The sequence below is a fragment of the Neomonachus schauinslandi genome, chromosome 4 (genome assembly GCF_002201575.2).
Source record: "Neomonachus schauinslandi chromosome 4, ASM220157v2, whole genome shotgun sequence".
Taxonomy (NCBI): domain Eukaryota; kingdom Metazoa; phylum Chordata; class Mammalia; order Carnivora; family Phocidae; genus Neomonachus; species Neomonachus schauinslandi.
In genome coordinates, this window is record NC_058406.1 from 26,670,853 (window position 1) to 26,690,000 (window position 19,148).

Consider the following 19,148-nt stretch of genomic DNA (forward strand, 5'->3'; position numbering starts at 1 on the left):
CCCCCATTTGGAACCCACCTCCCCAGCCTCCACCTTCTACTTTTCCTCAGCACCTTCCCTCAGTCCATCAAAGTGCTCAAGTATTTCCTGTCTTTAAAAGGTGTTCTTTCGATCTCCCATCTTATTTTCAGCACCAGCCTTGTTACATTTACCATCTCTGTATCCTCCAGCCATAACATCAATTTGCCCTCTGTCCCCAGCACTGAAGTAAAATGCTCTCTGTAGTTCTAATGATCTCCTAATCACAAAGCCAAAAGCCCGTTTTATGTCCTCACCATACTCTTCCTCTGTGGCATTGGAGTCCTTTGGCAGCCCCAACTGCCAGCAGACCACGCCCACCTGCTTTTCCCCACACTTCTCTACTACTGGTTCCTAGTTTCCTTTGCTGGCTCTTCTTTCCTTGCCTCCTCCTTAAATACTGGGGCTCCCCGGAGCGCTGGACACTCCCCCAGTGCTGGACACTCCTGTCCTCATGGCTTTGATTCCTGTCTGTGTGCAGGGACTCCCTATCTCTGGCTTTTTTTCCTGCCCAAGTTCCAGCCCGTACTTGCCAGTGATGAAATCTCTCTCCACGTCACCCATGAGATACCCTAAATTCAGCAGTCAAAACTGAACTCATTATCTTTTCTTTGAAACTGGTTCCTTCTGTATCCCTAACCTCAGTTAATGGCATCTGCCATCTATCCAGGCATCCAAACCTAAAGCCTTATGTTAGAGGCTTCATTCACCTTCATTCCCAAAGGATCGCCACATCCTTCTGATTTTCCTCTCTTTTCATTTCTTCTCTTCTGTCATTCCATTGCCACTACCTTAACTTACGTTTTATTACCTTTTTACTAGACTAGTTCTAGGCTCCTCAGCCTTCCGTCTTTCCCTATTTTGGTTTAGCATCCACACTGCTGGTCTTCCTAAAACAAAACCAAACCCAAATTTCCTTGCTACAAAAACTTCACACATATAAAATGACCTGACTTGAGTCCTCCCCTTCCCAAACTATAAAAACAAACCTCCCTGGCTGGCTTATGACTGTTCTGTACAGCAGTCTCATCTCCCGCCTTGTCCTGGGGCCTAGGAAGTGCTCTGAACCAAAGGACTTCTTCCAGAGGAAACTCTGTACTTTCCTACCACAGGACCATGGCTCATGCTATTCCCCTATTATGAATTTCCTCCTAGTCTTTCTATGTTTGCTCAGTGGAAAATCTTTGGACCACATCCTGCCCCTACTCCTCTGGAAGAATTAATTGGCCTTGCCCCTGTGTCTCCGTGATACCACATAGTCTGTCAAATTCACCCTGTATTGATGTTATATGTTTATCCTGATTGTCTTCCCTACTAGACTATGGCCTTCAAACATAATGGACCTCTTCTGACCTGGTACCCTGGTACCCTGCTACAGTATCTAGTACTGAGTATGTGACCTGTGCTAGAAGAGAAAAGTTCATTAAAAAAATGGAAACCATGAGCAGTTCTTGGTCAGAGAGCCCACCCTTCTCTATCTACCCACACTATTTCCCAGCTCAGTCAGGAAGCCCAGGGGGCCCCTGGTCTTGCCTTTTTGCCCCCCGTTCATTGCCCAGCTACCTCTGCTCCGTGTACGGCTGAATCTTTTGCACAATGATGTCGGAATCCAGCACCCCCAGGAGGACCCCAATCTGGCGGATGAACATTCCCTTCAGCCTCTCAGTTAGCTGACTGACGTTGACATCCAAGATGATCTCCACCAGGTGGTTTTTCCTGGGATCTGGAAAGCACGTGGATCAGTCAGGTTTTGGAAGGAGAGTGAACACAGACCTGCCACTGTGCATCCGTTCTGGCACAGGAGCGAAAGCAGTGAGAGCATTCGGGAATACAACTGACCTCCTGCAAATGGAAAGGGACTATAGTGAATTGCTACTAATGCAATCTGGGGCTGGCGTGGAGAGCTCTATGCCAACCAGACAACTACCACCCGTGCGCTGGGGATCAGGCCATAGCAGGGAGGCAAGGGGTCTGGTGAAGGGAGTGGGGAAGAAGAACACTTCAAGGTCTTGTCTAAAAGCTTCTGCCGTGGGGCGCCTGGGGGGCTCAGCTGGTTAACTGTCTGACTCTTGGTTTCGGCTCAGGTCATGATCTCAAGCCCTGCATCAGTCTCCCCACTCATCGGGGAATCTGCATAAAGGTTCTCTCCCTCTACCCCTCCCCCCAGTCTCTCTCTCAAATAGTCTTTAATAATAATAATAATAATAATAATAATAATAATAATAAAAGCTTCTGCCCAGTTGGCTTTGCTGAGCTCTCTAGGCCGAGTGGGGGATATCTACAATCTCTCCTGATCCACATCTGATTTTCAGCGACTTGCTATGCTTTGTCTACAACAATGGGAGGGAAAATGTCCATCTCAATGATCTTATTGATAATGGAAATGCATCAGCCCTACAGGTTTGAAAACAGTAAACAAAAAAATCCAGGTGGTCAAGAAACAAGGGCTTCCTTAGAGCAATATCAGAGCTGCACAATGTTTCTGTAACTCTAGAACTGGGAGACCACTGTCCTCCATTTATGATTGTGTCCTAGAGACTGCTCTGCATTTGGAAGATAAAAGTGATTATTCAGAATACCTTATTCCCATAATTGGATGCACCATTTGCCTGTTCTGATGTATCATTTACATAATAAGTAGACTATCTGTGATCTGATTTTAAACACAGAAGAGACTTTATAGTGTCTTGGCTGTTGTCCTTCATAGAGGTAGGACAAGGACTAGAAGACCTGCCAAGATCCCTTCACATCTAAGACATCTGTACATGAGCTTGGCTTACATAACAGAGTAGATTTAAAGTTAATACCTTCTCATCAGATGCTCAGGAATTTATAAAGCTCTACCCTACCCCACACTCACTTCTTCCCTAATACCAAATCAGCCTCAAAGCAAAAAACACGGTCCCATTTAAGAAAGAAATTTTATTTCTGCAAATCTGAAAAATGTAAAGGACACCAGTTACTTTACCTTCCCTGGGTTGTCAGATAAAGCCTGAGGCTCAACTTATAAAAATAAATTGTTTTCTGCAGCTGGGTGGTGATGAGACATCATGACTCAAGTTATTCCTGTGCTCAGATTCTCGAAGCACCCAGAGCCCTCTCTCATCCATCACAGGGAGAGGAGGGAGTGCTGGACCAGGGGCATGAGGGCCTGGCTCTGACACGACTGCTGTGTGATGCTGAGCAAGCCCTGCCCTCTCTGAGTCTGTTTGTCCATCGGAGATGAGTGGGGGGTCCGTACTCCTACGTGGGGAGGAGGGATACTGTTGAAACAGTCTCCAGGGATTTTTCAGCTCGGGGGTTCTACAGTGTTTAGAAGCCAGCTTTGCCACCTGTCTCCGTCCTCGCTAGGGGGAAGGGGTCCAGCATGGAGGTCCTGCTGGGCTAGGCCAGCACTCCCAGCCAGTCCCAGTGCTATGAACTCACCAGGCTTCACCTCCACGGTGGTCCGATCCATGTCACTCTCCCCCTTCGCATCGGTCACGTGCAGGTGAAATGTGTAGGTCCCTTCGACCAGGTTGGAAAGAAAGAGGATCGGGTGGTGGTCAGAGTGATTTAGCACCTCCTGTGGGGTTGAACAACATGGCTACATTGCAGGGCAAACGACACTCCTTTTGTGGGCTTGGGTGCTGCTTCTGTTATAACCAAGCCCACTCCTGGGCAACTTCAGTTGCAAGATCAGGGCAGAGGAACATATGCTGTGCCACCCTAGCTTGCAGAGCGACACTAGGCAAGTCCCTGAATTTCAGAGGGCAATCCAGGTTTGACACAAGAGACCCCTCGTTAAAACGGATCCTGGAATGTTTGGCTCAGCCGCCTCTCCCCATCTCACCACCGTGACCCTGTGCAGTTCTCCGGTTCCTGGCACTTACCCCTGCTGCTGGGCTCCCCTCATCTCGGGTCCAGAGGTAGCTGACTATTCCCTTGTCATCTGAGGACTTGGAGCCATCCAGCTCTGCTGTGTCCGTGGGCAAGGTAATCACCACATTCCCAGTTATCTTGGCTATAGGTGGTTTGTTCATTTCTAACCAAAGAAATATCAATGAAATAACATTCTGGAAAAGAAAGAATACTTCTTCACAATGCTTAGGGGGAAATTAACATCAAAAGCATCTGAAATGGAGAGCTGTTGTAAGCGCCTATCCATGCAGCCCCTAATAGTGTAGCGGGGGCTTTTTGACAATGAACCAACTTTTAATTAGTTGGGGGTTAGGACCCAGTGAAGACCAGGCTTCGGTTCCCCTCTGTCCATGCTAAATAAAACCTAGCCCGGACCAGGGAGCTAGTGACTAACAGTGTAGATTTGAAGCCACCAGTGCCCCAGGTCCTGAGGCTCCAGTCCCCCCCAGAGAAATGTTCTTCTGACACTGCAGCAGAGAGGGCAAAGTCTTCTCCTGGGTCCTCCTAGTAGCCTCCCTGGAAGGATTCCATGTCTCTCCTTGGGAAGCAGGTGATGACTGGACATAGAGACCTCAACTGGGCCAAAGAGCCTTAGATTTTAGGTTTCATGCAGCTGACACCACACATTCTCTTCAAAATATGGCCTAAAATGTTATTTTTTCAACATCTTCTTTTATTCCTTCCTTAATACTCTAATAGAGAAAAAGGAAAAAGAGACCTCTCTTCTCCTGGGCCCCACCTGCAGCTTTGTTTCCTCAGGTGTGCACGCTCTATCCGCTGAGCACAGGGTACCCTCGCCGGAGTCACCTGCGTGCCTCCTGTCCGCTTACAGCCCTCCCCCAGGGCCATCGCCGGTCCCTGGCCTGCAGACCACAGCAAGCCCGTGCACTCCTGCCTCAAGCTGGCTGGCGGCAGCAGGCTCACGGAGGGGCACAGGCAACTACAGAGCAGGACAGCCATTCTAAGGCCTGACAGCAGGTGTCACTGCAGACGGCAGGAGAGCCACAGAAACGCCAGGGCTTAGGCAGCAGAGAAGCAAAATAAAAATGCAAAGGAAAAAACCAGTTTCTTTCCCTATTCAGTTGAGAAGGAAGGTGGGGGGGACAAGAAGCTAAAATTCACCTTGCAGTCACTCCCAATTAAAGGTTGTTTTCGAACAGCACATAACAGCTGCCCTTCCCCCAACTTACTCCCCACCCCTTGTCTCTGATCAATTTCTGCACTGATTCCCCAGGTATCTGACCCAGAGGCTGCACCAACTCAAGGCAGGGAGGTACCTTCTTTGACAATGACATTCACAGAACTCTGGCTTTGCAGGTTCCTCTCATCTTTGACAGTCAAGGTGAACACGTAGGTTCCTACTTGTAGCCCCGTCACCGTGGCGACACTGCCGTTAGCATTCTCGAGCTGCACGCCATCGGGTCCCCTGGACAGAGAAAGAAACCAGAGGGTGGAGTTGTACCTGTCAGCTGCCCTCCCATCCCTGACTCAGCAGGAGCAGACTATTACTGCCTCAGCTGAGACACAAACTATTGTTTGCCAGACCTTGAGGGAGCATGTTAAAAATATTCCATTTGGACAGAGTGTCATTTGGCCCCAAAATACAGGCTACCCTGCTGATCAGAAAATTCCATTCACCAGCTTTCAAACACGTCTAGCTTTATCCTTTCTATGAGTTTCTAGAACATTCAAACTCTTTGCTGTTCCAGTTTGTAAAAGGAAGAAAGAGCTCTGAGCAGGTCTCTGATCAAAAGAATGATTTCAGAGTGATGTTTCTGAAAAGCATTTCTGGCCCAGTAGTTGGTTCAGCTCTTGCCAGCAAAGAAGCAAGATGCGTTTCTTAATCACATGCCAAACTCCCTCCTACAGAAAAGTCAAGGAAAGGAAATGGGCCAAGGCTGCAGAGGAACTCTCAGCAAAACCATCCTCTTCTTAGTAGCTCTAAAGCCAAGCTCCCTGCAGCTCCTGGACAGGGGCCACAGAGGACCCTGGACACCCTTGCAGCCTTCCTCCTCCCCTGCGGGCTCACACAGCAGCCTGCAACCGGGGAGTGAGCTCTGTGCCAACATCTAGGCACAGCTCTGCACATTCCAGAGAGTCCTTCTGCTCAAGGACCAGAATGCCCCAGAGTTTTCCTTAAAATTACGGGATGACCAGAGAAATCTGCAGTCTCCCAGGTTTTGCTTTGTTTTGCTGTTTAAACCTATAATCTCTGGCCCTAGTCGTCCCTCCTGAAGCAGATTCTCCTCCAAGAAGCTCCTCTCAGCATTATTTCTGCTGTACGCACTAGTAAAACTCAGCTGAAGGTTTATCAGCTGTGTCTTCAACAAACAGTTATAATTCAAACACAATGGGCTGAGGAAGACTCGGTTCTCCACAAGAGACAAGAGCCGAGGAAAAGAATTTCTAGAATCCAACTCACCAATCATAAGTCAAGTGGTTTCTACAGTCAAATTATAGCCCCTTCCCACCTATTTCTAATGCCCTCGTCAAAAACGAAAACAAAACAAAATGCTCGGTCTGTCCTATGGCTGCTACCTCTGGAAACTAAGAATGCTTTTAACTCTTCCTTAGAATTCTTTTGCTTCCCGTGGGATCCTGCATACAATCTGAGTTCCATTTGTTATGGTTTAAAGGAGCTGAAAGAAACTGTGAGAACCAGAAATGGCTCAATTAGGTAATTCCAGTTTAATTAGTATTATTTTGGTTAGTGCCTTTGGCCCCTCACTAACATAATTGGTAAATGGTGTCTTAAAGGAAACAATAACAGAGCAATGCTTTCATTGTGCAGATGAATTTTCAATTCTCTGTAATAGCTACTCTGCCCCATCCCCATTGCCAGCCTTACCCAGTTCATCTTGAGCAACAGTATTTTTCTGCTTCATTACCTCTCGAGTGTAATTAAACTATGCATTTCGGCAGATGGATTGTACCTGTAAAAGCACCAGGACCACAAAGTACTAACTGGAGACTAGCTGATGGCAAGCATTCTTTTTTCCTTACAACAATTATTTTGTATCATTTTCTTAAGAGTTGAAGTTTAGGATTGCTAAGGTTTCTTTCTCAGTCATTCCCCTTGGATAAGCCAGTAAAAGCAAGTGAACTCTTGGGGTGCCTGGGTGGCTCAGCCATTAAGCGTCTGCCTTCGGCTCAGGTCATGGTCCCAGGGTCCTGGGATCGAGCCCCGCATCGGGCTCCTGCTCAGCAGGAAGCCTGCTTCTCCCTCTCCCACTCCCCCTGCTTGTGTTCCCTCTCTTGCTGTGTCTCTGTCTGTCAAATAAATAAAATCTTTAAAAAAAAAAAAAAAAAAGAGCAAGTGAACTCTTAAAAGCAAGTGACACCTTGCTTTCAAAGGTCTGGAGACATTGTATCAATAAGGGTTTTGCGTCAGCACTCACTGTGTTTTCTCCCAGAGATAGGAGATAATCTTCTGATCATCAGAGCTTTTGCTGCCATCCAGGGTTGTGCTGTCCACGGGAAGGGTCAGCTCTTTATCTGGGCCTGCATCTGCCTGTGGAGGCTTGTTGTTTTCTAGAAGACAGAGACACAGAGGTCAAAAGCAGGCAGTTCAGCTGGGAAAGGAGAGGAACTAACCGGGACATATGTTCTGGAAGACACGAGAACTCTGCCTCTCTGCCCACAAAACTATCAGAGACTGGGCCAGGGAGCTCACGATGAAGAATGTAAGACTGAAACCTTTTTATAAGAACACGGCAGAACATAATGAAGTTGTAATACCATGGTAAATTTGAGACGTGATGCTACGAGTGTTCAAAAGAGAGGGTCTGAGTGATAAGGTAGGGCTTTCTTGAGGAAGTGGGCTTTAAGCTGTCCCTTAAAGGCCATGGGAGGATTTGGGATAACAGAGACTCTATCTGCTACGTCCCCCTGAAGGCACAATAACCAGCCACGGGCAAGGCAACAGCTGAGCTTGTGAAGTACTCTCTCTCTCTAGCTCTGAAGAAAGCACTCAGAATGGACAACAAAAGTTGCCAGGGGCCCGTGGACTGCTGCCTCCTACTCCACTGTCGTATCGCTCAGAACCCAAACCCCCCACTTCTGCACAGTGCAAGGGGCCAGCCAGCAGAAAGGCCTGCACGATAAGGTTGGAACTTACCAGGCTGCACGATAACAGTCACTTGGGCGGTGGCCTGCTGTCCTATGGTGTCAGTCACTGTGAGCTGGTAAGTGTAGTCTCCTTCTTGCATGGCAGAGAGCTGCAGGGTTGGGGTTCTAACCCCCTGCATGTATAAATACAGACAAGTGGAAAAGCAGACTCCCAGAATCACAATGTCATAGAACAAGTCCTACTCCGGTCTAAATGATGCACCTAGTTTTCTAAACCTAGTGAGTGCAGCATCAGACACTGCAGGACATCCTGTTAAAAGTAAAAGGTTCCCCTTTCAAGGTAACAACCTTCCCTGACAGCAGCGGTTTCAAATAAAGTCAGAGTTCTCACAAGGGAGGGGAGTACAGGAAAATGTGCAGAGATAACCAAGTTCAGTCTTTATGACCCAAGCCAGAAAGAAGGCCAGGAGCATAGAATAAAATAATACACTTTTAAAACCACGTTCTTTCTGCTGAGGCCGCTCAGTGATCTTAACACAGCCGCCTCAATAGCACATGGCAGCAAGTGCAGACGCTAAGTGACGCCATGCTGTCCCCTTGCCGGGTTGTGCGGATTCTGCAACAGCGGAGAAACCGAACATAATATCTAAACAAAAGCCAGGTGAAATGTGAGCTTTAAGTCATGCCTCCAATTTGGAAACACAGAGTGTCAGAAGGAACATTATACACAATTTAGGGCAAACTTCCAAGGCAGGAACTTCCTCTAGAACAGTGGGCAAAACTTGGCAGCCTCTGGGCTGAATCCAGCTTGCAGACATTTTGTTTGGCCTGCAGTGTCTTTAAAAGCTGGAAATTTTTTTTTCTTTTTTTGAAGATTTTATTTTTAAGGACTCGCTACTTAAAACGTGGGGCTTGAACTCACAATGCTGAGCTCAAGAATCACATGCTCCACTGACTGAGTCAGCCAGGTGCCCCAAAAGTTGGAAATTTTCAAATACAGGTCTAGATTTCTGTTTTTTCTTGAAAAGCTGGCCTCTCTAGGAATACTGGATCATATTTCCATGCGGCAACAACTAGCTGGCGCTGAGGCGCAGCTGACCACTTCAGTCAGGGGTTATGTTGTCTGGTTTGCCACAGGCCCTACTCAGTTTTATTTACTTCTGTTACCTGCCTGGTGACAGATCTAGTCCCTTCCTAAATATCTCCAGAGAGAAGATGCTCACCGTCTTGCCAGGTGGGCTACTCCAATTTGTAGTAGAGCTCATTAAGATCTGCACCCTTGTATCATGATCTCAGGGTCATGAGATCGAGCCCTATGTCAGGCTCTATGCTGAGTGTGGAGCTGGCTTGAGATTCTCTCTCTCCCTCTGCCCCTCCTCCCCGCTCCCCCCCACACCCTGCTTACATGTGTGCTCCCTCTCTCTCTCTTAAAAAAAAAAAGAAAAAAGATCTGTACCCTTGTGGCATCAGAGTAGTCTGGCTCTCTGGAACCATCCTAGAATAGCTCCCCTTTCTCATCTAGTCTTTTCCTTTAATACTAAACATTAAAGACAAAGGTTTGGTAATGTGTTCCTTAAAGGCCCCTTAAATTTTCTAGGTGTTTTTTTTTTTTTTTAATTCCAATGTTCAATGTTCTATAAAAATCTGACTTTGGTCATTAAAATGGGAGCAAAAATAAGCCTTGTAAGGCAACCCAGGCCAGCAGCTGTACTTCTCCTGGGCAAGAAAAGACAGAAGCCATTCCCTCCTACCTGCATCTCCACCACTTTCCCCTTGCTGCTTGGGCTGAGTGACCACTCATAGCTGGTGATGCCATGATCATCAGTGCTCTGGTTCCCAAAGAGGGTGATGGAGTTTTGGGGCAGGGTGATCACTTGGTTGGGGCCTGCGTTGGCCACAGGGGGATAATCCACCGCTTTGTTCACCATGAGGCTTGCAGTGGTGGAGCTGGTTGCTCCATCAGAGTCTACTACCGTCAAGCTGGCAGGACAGAGAAAGGAGTACAATCAGGGATGGGCTGAAGGAAAAGGAATCAATCTGAGAGGACTGAAAAATCGAGGCTAAGAAATACCAAGGCAGCAGAGGTACCAAATGGTAACCAATTCTTTACTCATTCTTCTTGGAATGGCAGACGACTACTAAATGCTCACCCTGAGTGCGAGGCACTGTTCCAAGTTCTTTCTACCTCATTAAATCCTCATAACAGCTCTATACAGCACGATCCTCATTTTACTCCTTACATATACGAGGAGACTGAGGCACAGAGAGGTAACTTGCCCAAGCTTGAGTGGAGTCAGAATGTGAATCCAGGCACTAGGTCGCCAGCACCGTTCTGCTCTGCCGCCTGCAAGTGTCTGGGCGCTGGGACCTTCACAGGCACTGTCTGACCTGGCCCTCCCAACAGTCGTATGAAGTAGGCATCATCCATTTCCCTGTACAGGAAGCTGAGAGAGGCTACGTCACCTGCCCAGGGCCACACAGTGAGCCAGATGCAAGCCCAGTTCTCTGACTCTCAAGCCCAGAAACCAAGTTTTAAGAATAGATAGTCCCTGGCCCCTAAAGCTGTGGGGCTCAAAGGTGCCCCCCTACATAGAGCAAGCTCTGACTGCAGCCCGCTCTCCTCCTGCCATCCTGCCTCAGCCATGCACACATCGCAAGAAGGGGCACCCTGGGCAGACAGCCTCTGGGATGGACCAGGAGGGCTGGCTCCTGTAAGACAGGAGCCCGAGATGCAAATGAATTCTCCTACGCAACAGCCCCACAGTTTGTGCCAGTGTGAAATAGGATTTGCAAGAGGAAAAAAAATGTTCATTTATAAGAGCAGGCTTTTACCTAAATGATGCCTTCCAGCTGAACAGCCTAAAGCTTCTCTTGCCACCTCAAAATGTGAGCATAAGCAAGCAAGGAGGTTTGGGTTCCTTCCATTTTGCTGACAGAAAGAGGAAAAGCATAGAAAAGACATGTCGTTTGTTTAAATCTCACCACCAGCCACAGACAGAGCCAGACATCTGTGGGGTTGCATCCCATAGTCTCACCTTTTACCTAGGGCCTGAAGAGGATTTTTTGGGATTTTAGCCTTTAGAAAAAGAGCACAAAAACATAAGACACACAGACATGTGCAAATCAGCAAACATCTGAAGAAGAAAAATCCACAGAAGTTTTCCTCTTTTTTCAGTTTCCCTGTTGTTTTCATAGTTTTTTGTTTTTTAACATATCCTATTTGTCTCCTATTTCGGAGAAAAAGCAAGTTATAGACAAATGGCAAGATGGCAGCCACCCATTTACTCTTTCACCTCAAACAGTTCCAGGCTTGCCTGCAAGAATCCTGGACCCGATTAGCAGGTGACCACAGGGCTGGGGAAAGAGGCCACTGCCATGTCAAAGCAGGGGAGAAGGAAAGGTGAGTGGAACAAAACAGACTGGATCTTAATGCTAATCAAATCCAGTCCCATCATTTCATAAATTGAAATTGACAGAACAAAAGAATCACCCCCCATACCGCATCCACCCAAACACTATGATTAAAAGTGCAGGCTCTAGTCATGCTGCCTGTGTGACCTTAGGCAAGTTACTTAACCTCTCTGTGCCCGAATTTCCTAATCTACAAAATAGTAGTAATTGTAATACCTGCTATAAGGATTAAATGAGCCACTACGTGCACAGAGCTCAGAACAGTATAAATGTCCAAGAAGCAGGAGCTATTATTGCTACTTTTTTGAAAAGGATCAACCTGGCCCAAGCTAAATTTCATAAATGTTAGAACTCCTATATTAGAAATCCAAGGTAAAAACCAACTCACGTTTCCATTTTAAGCCAATGAGAAGGCTCTAACCTTGTGGAATGGCAGCCGCCTTTCATTCATCTGAAGTCTTAAGTCAATGAGAGTGCTGCTAAGTCACATTACTTACATGGCAGGTGCTGTGCTAGGACCTTTGTCACTGTGTCTCAGGTAGTGTGAAAACTTGGCTAACTGCAGAGCCGGTGGGGACAACAGGCACCCATGAATAAGCCGCTGCACCACAGGCACTGGGTGCAACAGTTTGGGGAGAGACATATTCCCTCCTCTGGGAAGAACCTCAGGAGGGTCTCACAGAAAACTGAGTAGGTCCTTAAGGATGGGCAGAACTCCAATGGACTGAGAAGAGCATTCAAGGAAGCATGAACAAAATACATAAGGTCAGGTCAAGTAGTGGAACAGAACAAGCCCGGACTTGAGGGTTAGAGAATCTGCACTTTGGTTCTAGCTGAACTGTGTGACCTCAGAGAAGTTAGTAAATACACTGAGCCTCATTTTTCTCAGATGTAAAATTAGTTTAGTATCAGGTACATATGGTGTTTGTACGATACTCACATACAAGTGCTCTATAACTGACAAGGACTTTTGCAAACCTAAGGAGGATTACTCTAGAGTTGGCTCACACTCTTACTAATCATTACAGCCTAGAATGTCAACACGAGTTCCCAGGACTATCTTTGAATCAAATTCTCTAAAACACCCCAACAGAGGAAGAGCCCACAAATCATAGTGAAATAAACCACTAGTCCAAAGTAAAGATTTTGAGATCTTTGTGTAAGTTGAGGAAGCATTTACCAAAGGGAAGAGACAAGATGGGAATGGGTTCCTCCTAGATTTTTCCTGAGAAAAGGCACAGGAAGATGGGCCCTTTCACTTAATGACAGAAATCCTAAAAAAAATGTTTGGAGATCTGCCAGGCGCAGCTTTGGGAGTAACTGTGGTGGGTCCTATGCAAGGACCATTGCCCTAGAAACTTATCACTTGTGACCACAATGACCAATAGGACTCAGAGAACTAATGGAACCAAAGGCTCTATCATCAACCAAATCTATAATGACTTTGATATCTGTCAGAGTTACTCCTAGAAGAATGTAAAACCCACAAGGGAAAAACATGGCCTAAGGGAAACTTGAAGGGTCCTAATTTACCTGAAAGTGTAGTTCCCAGGGACGAGCTTACTTAGTTTTAATATGGCCGTGTCTTCAGAAATCTTCTCTTCTCTCAGAGGTCCCTTAAGTTCCTCCCAATGGTACTGGACGATTTTATCATCATCAGTGCTTTCTTGACCATAAAGAAACATCAGTTACAATACGAGAGCGCTGGGTCTCAGCACTCACCCAGCTTACGCAAACCAGGGCAACTACCCAGAGATGTGAGGCTAGGAAAACTTCATGAAATGACAGACTGACTATCCAGAGTGTTTCTTCCCTAGGAATATTGGGTCATTCTGCCTCTCTATGAATATTCCACTGCGTAGTTTTCCAAGGACTCCAACACAGGCAACCTCTGGTTAAAATGCTACTGTATGAAAAAAGGAAAATCAAAAATTCTTAAACACATGAAAAGATACTCAACCTCACTTAAAATAAATGCATATTTAAATTACACTTCAGATACTATTTTTTTAACCTACTTGATTGGTGAGACCAAAGTTTCATAACACACTCTAAGGGTAGAAGTGCGGAGCAAACCCTCTCCTAGGTCACAGGGGAAGCATATGGTGATACTCTCTCCATAAAGAGCAATCTAGCAAAACTTGTCTTTGCCCCTGTAGTTCCTCTTTGAGGAATTTATCCTACAGATATATCTGCATGTGTGTTAAATGTCAAGCTTACAAGATTATTCATGGCAACATTCTTTGTAGCAGCAAAAGACCAAGAATAATCTAAATGGTCATCGATAGAGATTGACTGAAACCAAGTATACAGCCACACAATGACGTTATACAGCCATTTAATGGAAGGCTATGTAATCCTTAAGAGGAAAAAAAAATGAAGAACTATTTCACATACTGATTCAGAAAAATTCTTCAGCATAGAGAAACAATCATTGTACATAATAGTGTGTACTCTGTGTTATCGTAAAGACTGTATATGTATTGTCTTACATATGCATAGAATATCTCTAGAAAGAAACATAAAATAATACTGTTGACTGTCTGGAGGACAACTGGATAGGTGGCAGATGGGGTCGTACTGATTCTCTCCAGTGTACACCCTTACACACTATTTAACTTTGACCTATTCAATAATATAAAGTAAAATGGCAGAGGGGGGCTGGGGGAGGCCTGGGCGGCTCAGTCGGTTAAGCGTCTGCCTTTGGCTCAGGTCATGATCCCGGGGGCCTGGGTTCGAGTCCCGCATCGGGATCCCTGCTCAGTGGGAAGCCTGCTTCTCCCTCTCCCTCTGCCTCCTGTTCCTCCTGCTTGTTTTCTCTCTCTCGCTCTCTCTGTCAAATAAATAAATCTTAAAAAAAAGTAAATGCTTAAAAAAAAAAAAAAGTAAAATGGGGCTATGTGAACCCTTTCTACCGCTCTCACAAGTGCTTCTTCCTGTTCTCTCTTCCCTCTTGGCCTGCTATTCTTCTACCCTCCTCTTCTTGCCAGTACCAACTACGTGTAATGTTTAACCTTGCTAGAGATTCCTCTGCTAAAGCAGTGACTGTCTCGGCCATAAAACGACTCTCGGTGGCAAGACAATCAGGGTAGCAGGGCCTTACTAGACCTCCCAGGGGACCAAGCAAATACTGCTGAGATGACAGGCCTGAAACCCCCCTGCACGCAGAGCCAGGATCAGTGGCAAAGACCCAGAAGTCTTCTCATGTCACCCGTCAGGGGACACTACTCCGAAGGGTAAAGTGCTCACGAGCCTGGTTGGGGTGTGGAGCACATTCTGTGAGTCTCTCTGGGAGGAGGCTGACAAAAACCCTGTCAGGCAGTGCACGCCGGGGGAGAGCTCCCAGCCCAGACCTCAGTTACTTGTCTTGCTCTAGAGGAGGGAGCTTTGTTTCCAGAACTGAGAGCGGTGACTCTGTCCAAGCAAATCTGAAACCCAGCAAGTTTCATATAAAATAATGCTAAATACCTGCATAATCCCACTTTCTTAACATCTCAAAAGAGCAGAATTATTACTTCAAACAAGCCACATGGGGATTTTAAATAAGGCCCGTCTGGTTTTTTACTTCCTAATCAGTTGCTTGCAATGGGTAGTCTTCCCATAACATGGTCAAGAAGATGGGCCTAAACAGAATGCAGACATAATTGGCCCCAAATCTTCTTCTTCTTTTTTTTTAAGTAGGCTCCACGCCCACCATGGAGCCCAATGCAGGGCTTGAACTCATGACCCCGAGATCAAGACCTGCATTGTCTACCACAGTTCACAGCGAATGCCATTCTAAAACATCATGCCTAGACAAGCACTCACGGCTGCCATCAATGACTGTGGAAGTCGTTGGTAGAGAGATCTCCTGGAACTGTGGTGACACGATGGCAATGGGAGGCTGATTCTTCCGGGGCTCTGCAAGAAAATGACGCAGAAGAAATCAGAAGAGGGGCTTTATTTTCTTTCTTTCTTTATTGGCTGTTTTTATTTTTTATTTATTTAATTTTTAAAAAAGATTGTATTTATTTATTTGAGAGAGAGAACAAAAGAGAGAGAGCACAAGCAGGGGGAGCAAGAGAGGGAGAAGCAGACTCCCCACTGAGCAGGGAGCCCAACACAGGGCTCGATCCCAGGACCCCGGGATCATGACCTGAGCTGAAGGCAGACGCTTAACGACTGAGCCACCCAGGCGCCCTGGCAGCTGGGGTTTTTTTGTTTGTTTTTTTAAGATTTTATTTATTTATTTGTCAGAGAGAGAGAAACAGAGAGAGCACAAGCAGGGGGAGCGGCAGGGAGAGGGAGAAGCAGGCTCCCGCTGAGCAGAGAGCCCAACATGGGGCTCGATCCCAGGATCCTGGGATCATGGAAGAGGGGCTTTATAAATTATAGGAGGAGCAGGCCTGTGTGGGTGAATTATAAATCAGTTTCCATTACATAACTAACAGGTGCAGCATCACTGAATGAATGGCAAGTCACAACACCAGGTTAACATTCTAGCATAAGACATGTGGAAGCATCAGAGCCTCTTCCAAACCTGACCACTCCTAAGACCATGCCTCGTGCATGCTTTCAATACTCGTTTGCTATCTTGTTCCTGAAAAGGACTACAGCGGCACAAGCTGAGGAGAGGTGGACCACAAACAAGCTTTGTGCAACAAGGGCCTTGACAAGCAAACTATCCCTCAGCACAGACTGTGCTGAAAAGATAACGGATGATTTCTCGACCATCCCTGAGCTGATTGTGTCTAGGCCTGAGTGATGGCAGGGTCACAGACTACTCTGTCCGCCTGAATGACTGTGAGCTACAAACCTGGGGGCCTTTTGAAAAAAAAATCCAACGGTCTTTATGTTAAACACATTTTTAAGAAGGTGAAAGGATTACCTTGGCTACAGAGCTCAAGGAACAAATAGAAAATCTATCCCCAACAAAGACAGAAACCAGTATTAAGAATTTGTGCCAATGTATGTGCCACTCTCCAACTTGCCCCAAATTTCCCTAAAAATGCAAAATAAGATACTTTGTTATTGCACTGTAATTTACCAATGGTGGATCACTTAAAAAGAATGACGGGATCTGATTTCCAAGGTGAAAGAAGACTAGCAGGGTTTAAATGAGGAATTCTGTGCGCAAAACCCATATCTGGAAAGAGATCAGAAAGAGCCAGCCATTTGGCTGGTTCTCCTTTACATGCTTCTCCCAGGCTCCTGGCTTTCTTGTGTCTCTTAATCACAACACATGGTCCTCTCTCAGCATGACCTACTTGGAGAAGTAGTTCTCAGACAGGCAGGCTACTGCTCAGGCCACACCGCACTGGGGGCCATGTGATTAATGTTTCTCCGCCCAGCCAAATGTTCCAACTAGAACCAAAGCATACACTCTGCCACCTAACCTTTTATTACATTGAACTAGGAACTGCCTAATGAATATAGAAGAAGAAAGAAGAAAGAAGAAGAAGAAGGAAGAAGAACAACAACCCTTCAAGTCAAATCTCCCCCTCTTTGGGAATCCTGCAGAGGAGGCAATGGAGATGCAGCTAGGGCTGGGAAACTCATACCTGGTTTTACCGTCACGTTCACATAGCCTTCCCCATGGGCATTTTGACCATCTACAATCACTTTGAATTCATATAAGCCTGGAGTAAGCTGCAGAAGTGAGAGAAGACCTTTTAGAAAACCACAAGGAGCAGCAATTCTATGTAAAATAACATACATATCTAAACTTTCCATGCTGATACTGCACTCTCTTCTTGCACAGTTTCCAAAATGGAGAGAGTAAACTAGCTGAGGAGATGAAACAATGAATTATAAACTAAAAAACCATAGCTTTTAATGTGAATCTTATTACTAGCTGACTCTAGAAAAACAAAAGGGAATTCAGTATCTCTGTACTCCCATTTTCCTTTCAGAAGAACATTAAGGGCCCAACCACCCTATTTCATAGAGTTATGAAATTAAAATAATCATCTCTGCAAAGAAAATCATTTTGTAAAAATACCAAATAGCTCCCAAATATCTGAATATTTTTCCCTTCTGATTTCCACTAAGTGTATAAATATAATATAAAAGAAAGAAAATCACCCACAATCCCACTGTCCTAACACATCAGTTAATCATATTTCTCTTACTTCCTCCCAATGCTTGACCACATACAAAAAGTAGTTTTTAAATAGTTCATTCGTTCAGCAAACATTTACCGAGAACCAATTATGTGCTGGACATTATCCTAGGCTTGGGGTTCGGAGAGGAGTAAGATAAGATCACTACCTCAAGGAACTAGACTCTCAAGGTCCAGTTAAGATCAAGGTGTGCATGAAGCTTTTTGTTGTTGTTGTTAGTTCATGTCTTTTATTAACCCGTATACACAATTACTTGTCTTCCGGTCTGTTGAAGCAATAGGTCAGACAACATTTAGCGCAAGAATGCCTGTCAAAGTGGCTAGCCATAAAAACTCCAGCACCCTATTCATCTGAAGGGCACTCCGGATGAAGGTGCCTGATTTTGCCATTCTCATCCACCTTCTGGTATTTCAGGACAGCCAACTTAACCTTCTCTCTCTTATGCTTACTCTCCTTGGGAGTGCTGTACTACTCCTTCCTTCTTCTTAGCACCACCACAAAGTCTCAACACAAGATGAAGAGTGGACTCCTTTTGAATGCTGTAGTCACACAAAGTTTGTCTGTCTTCCAGTTGCTTGCCAGTGAAGATCAGTCTGCTGATCAGGAGGAATTCCTTCCTTATCCTGGATCTTGGCCTTTACATTTTCTACTGTACCTGAGGATTCAACCTCGAGAGTGATGGTCTTCCCCATAAGGGTTTTCACAAAAATCTGCATCTTGGTGGCGGTTCCACTGCAGATCGGAAAGAAAAACCTGCATCAAGCTTTTTATTATTCTTTCTTCTATTCATTTAACATGAGCACCTTCCCCCATTATAATAGCCTTTTTAATGGTCACTTTCATAGCTGCAGAATAGTGCACGAGTGTGTCATATCACATAAGTGTTCCACATTGTTGGGTATTTGGGTTGTTTCCAGACTTCTACTATTATAACTAATGCTTGCTGTGATGATCACCTCTCAGACGATTGAAGTTTTTCCTTTCTTCTGAATGATCTTCTTTAAGCAAATGTTAATTGACTAGTGTTTTTGACATTTTTCTTCTTGGAAATCTCTTATTACTTGGCTTTTACTTTGCCTACTCCTCATTTCCTTCAGTTTCTTCTTCCTCGTACATCTTTAAGGACAGTGTTCCCCAGGATTCCAACTGCACTCTACACACTCTGTCTGGAGGATCTCATATATTACGATGGCTTCAAATGTCATCTGTTTGAGGTTGGTGTGCAGATTTATCTCTCTAGCGCAGACTTGTGTCCTGCTCTCTAGTCCCTGACTCCCAGTTTCTTCCTGGACACCTCCACTCAAATGTTTCACAGGCACCTCAAACTCACTCTGTCCAAAAATAATTTAATCATCTGCAAACCTCATCCAAACTTGCTCCTCTTTCTGTGCTCTTCATTTCAGTGAATATCACCACTGTCTTACCAACATCTACCCAGGTGCCTGAGCCAAAAGACTAGAATGATCCTAGACATCCTTTCCCCAACACCTCCACCCCATCAAATGATCACCAGGTCTTATTGAGTCGACCTCCATTATATTCCTCACATCCACTTACTTCTCTCCATTCACAATGGCATCATCTTAGATTTCAACCATCATAGCATAGTTGTTAAAAGCAAGAGCTTTAGGGATGGAAAGTTCCAGCTCA

At 45.6% G+C, this 19,148-nt stretch overlaps 1 protein-coding gene and 1 pseudogene across 1 annotated transcript in view; both read right to left on the reverse strand.

The window, feature by feature from the left end:
• KIAA0319L (KIAA0319 like) overlaps positions 1 to 19,148 on the reverse strand; it is a 94,474-nt gene that overhangs the window by 13,027 nt on the left and 62,299 nt on the right. Inside the window, exons 7-16 of the mRNA XM_021684203.2 lie at positions 16,938 to 17,025; positions 15,205 to 15,297; positions 12,931 to 13,063; positions 9,738 to 9,966; positions 8,036 to 8,159; positions 7,317 to 7,449; positions 5,196 to 5,344; positions 3,891 to 4,042; positions 3,445 to 3,583; positions 1,582 to 1,741 (exon numbers count right to left, since the gene is read on the reverse strand). Of these exons, the coding sequence (XP_021539878.1) occupies positions 1,582 to 1,741; positions 3,445 to 3,583; positions 3,891 to 4,042; positions 5,196 to 5,344; positions 7,317 to 7,449; positions 8,036 to 8,159; positions 9,738 to 9,966; positions 12,931 to 13,063; positions 15,205 to 15,297; positions 16,938 to 17,025 (1,400 nt within the window). The remainder of the gene's footprint in view (positions 1 to 1,581; positions 1,742 to 3,444; positions 3,584 to 3,890; positions 4,043 to 5,195; positions 5,345 to 7,316; positions 7,450 to 8,035; positions 8,160 to 9,737; positions 9,967 to 12,930; positions 13,064 to 15,204; positions 15,298 to 16,937; positions 17,026 to 19,148) is intronic.
• LOC110575228 lies at positions 17,692 to 18,214 on the reverse strand (annotated as a pseudogene).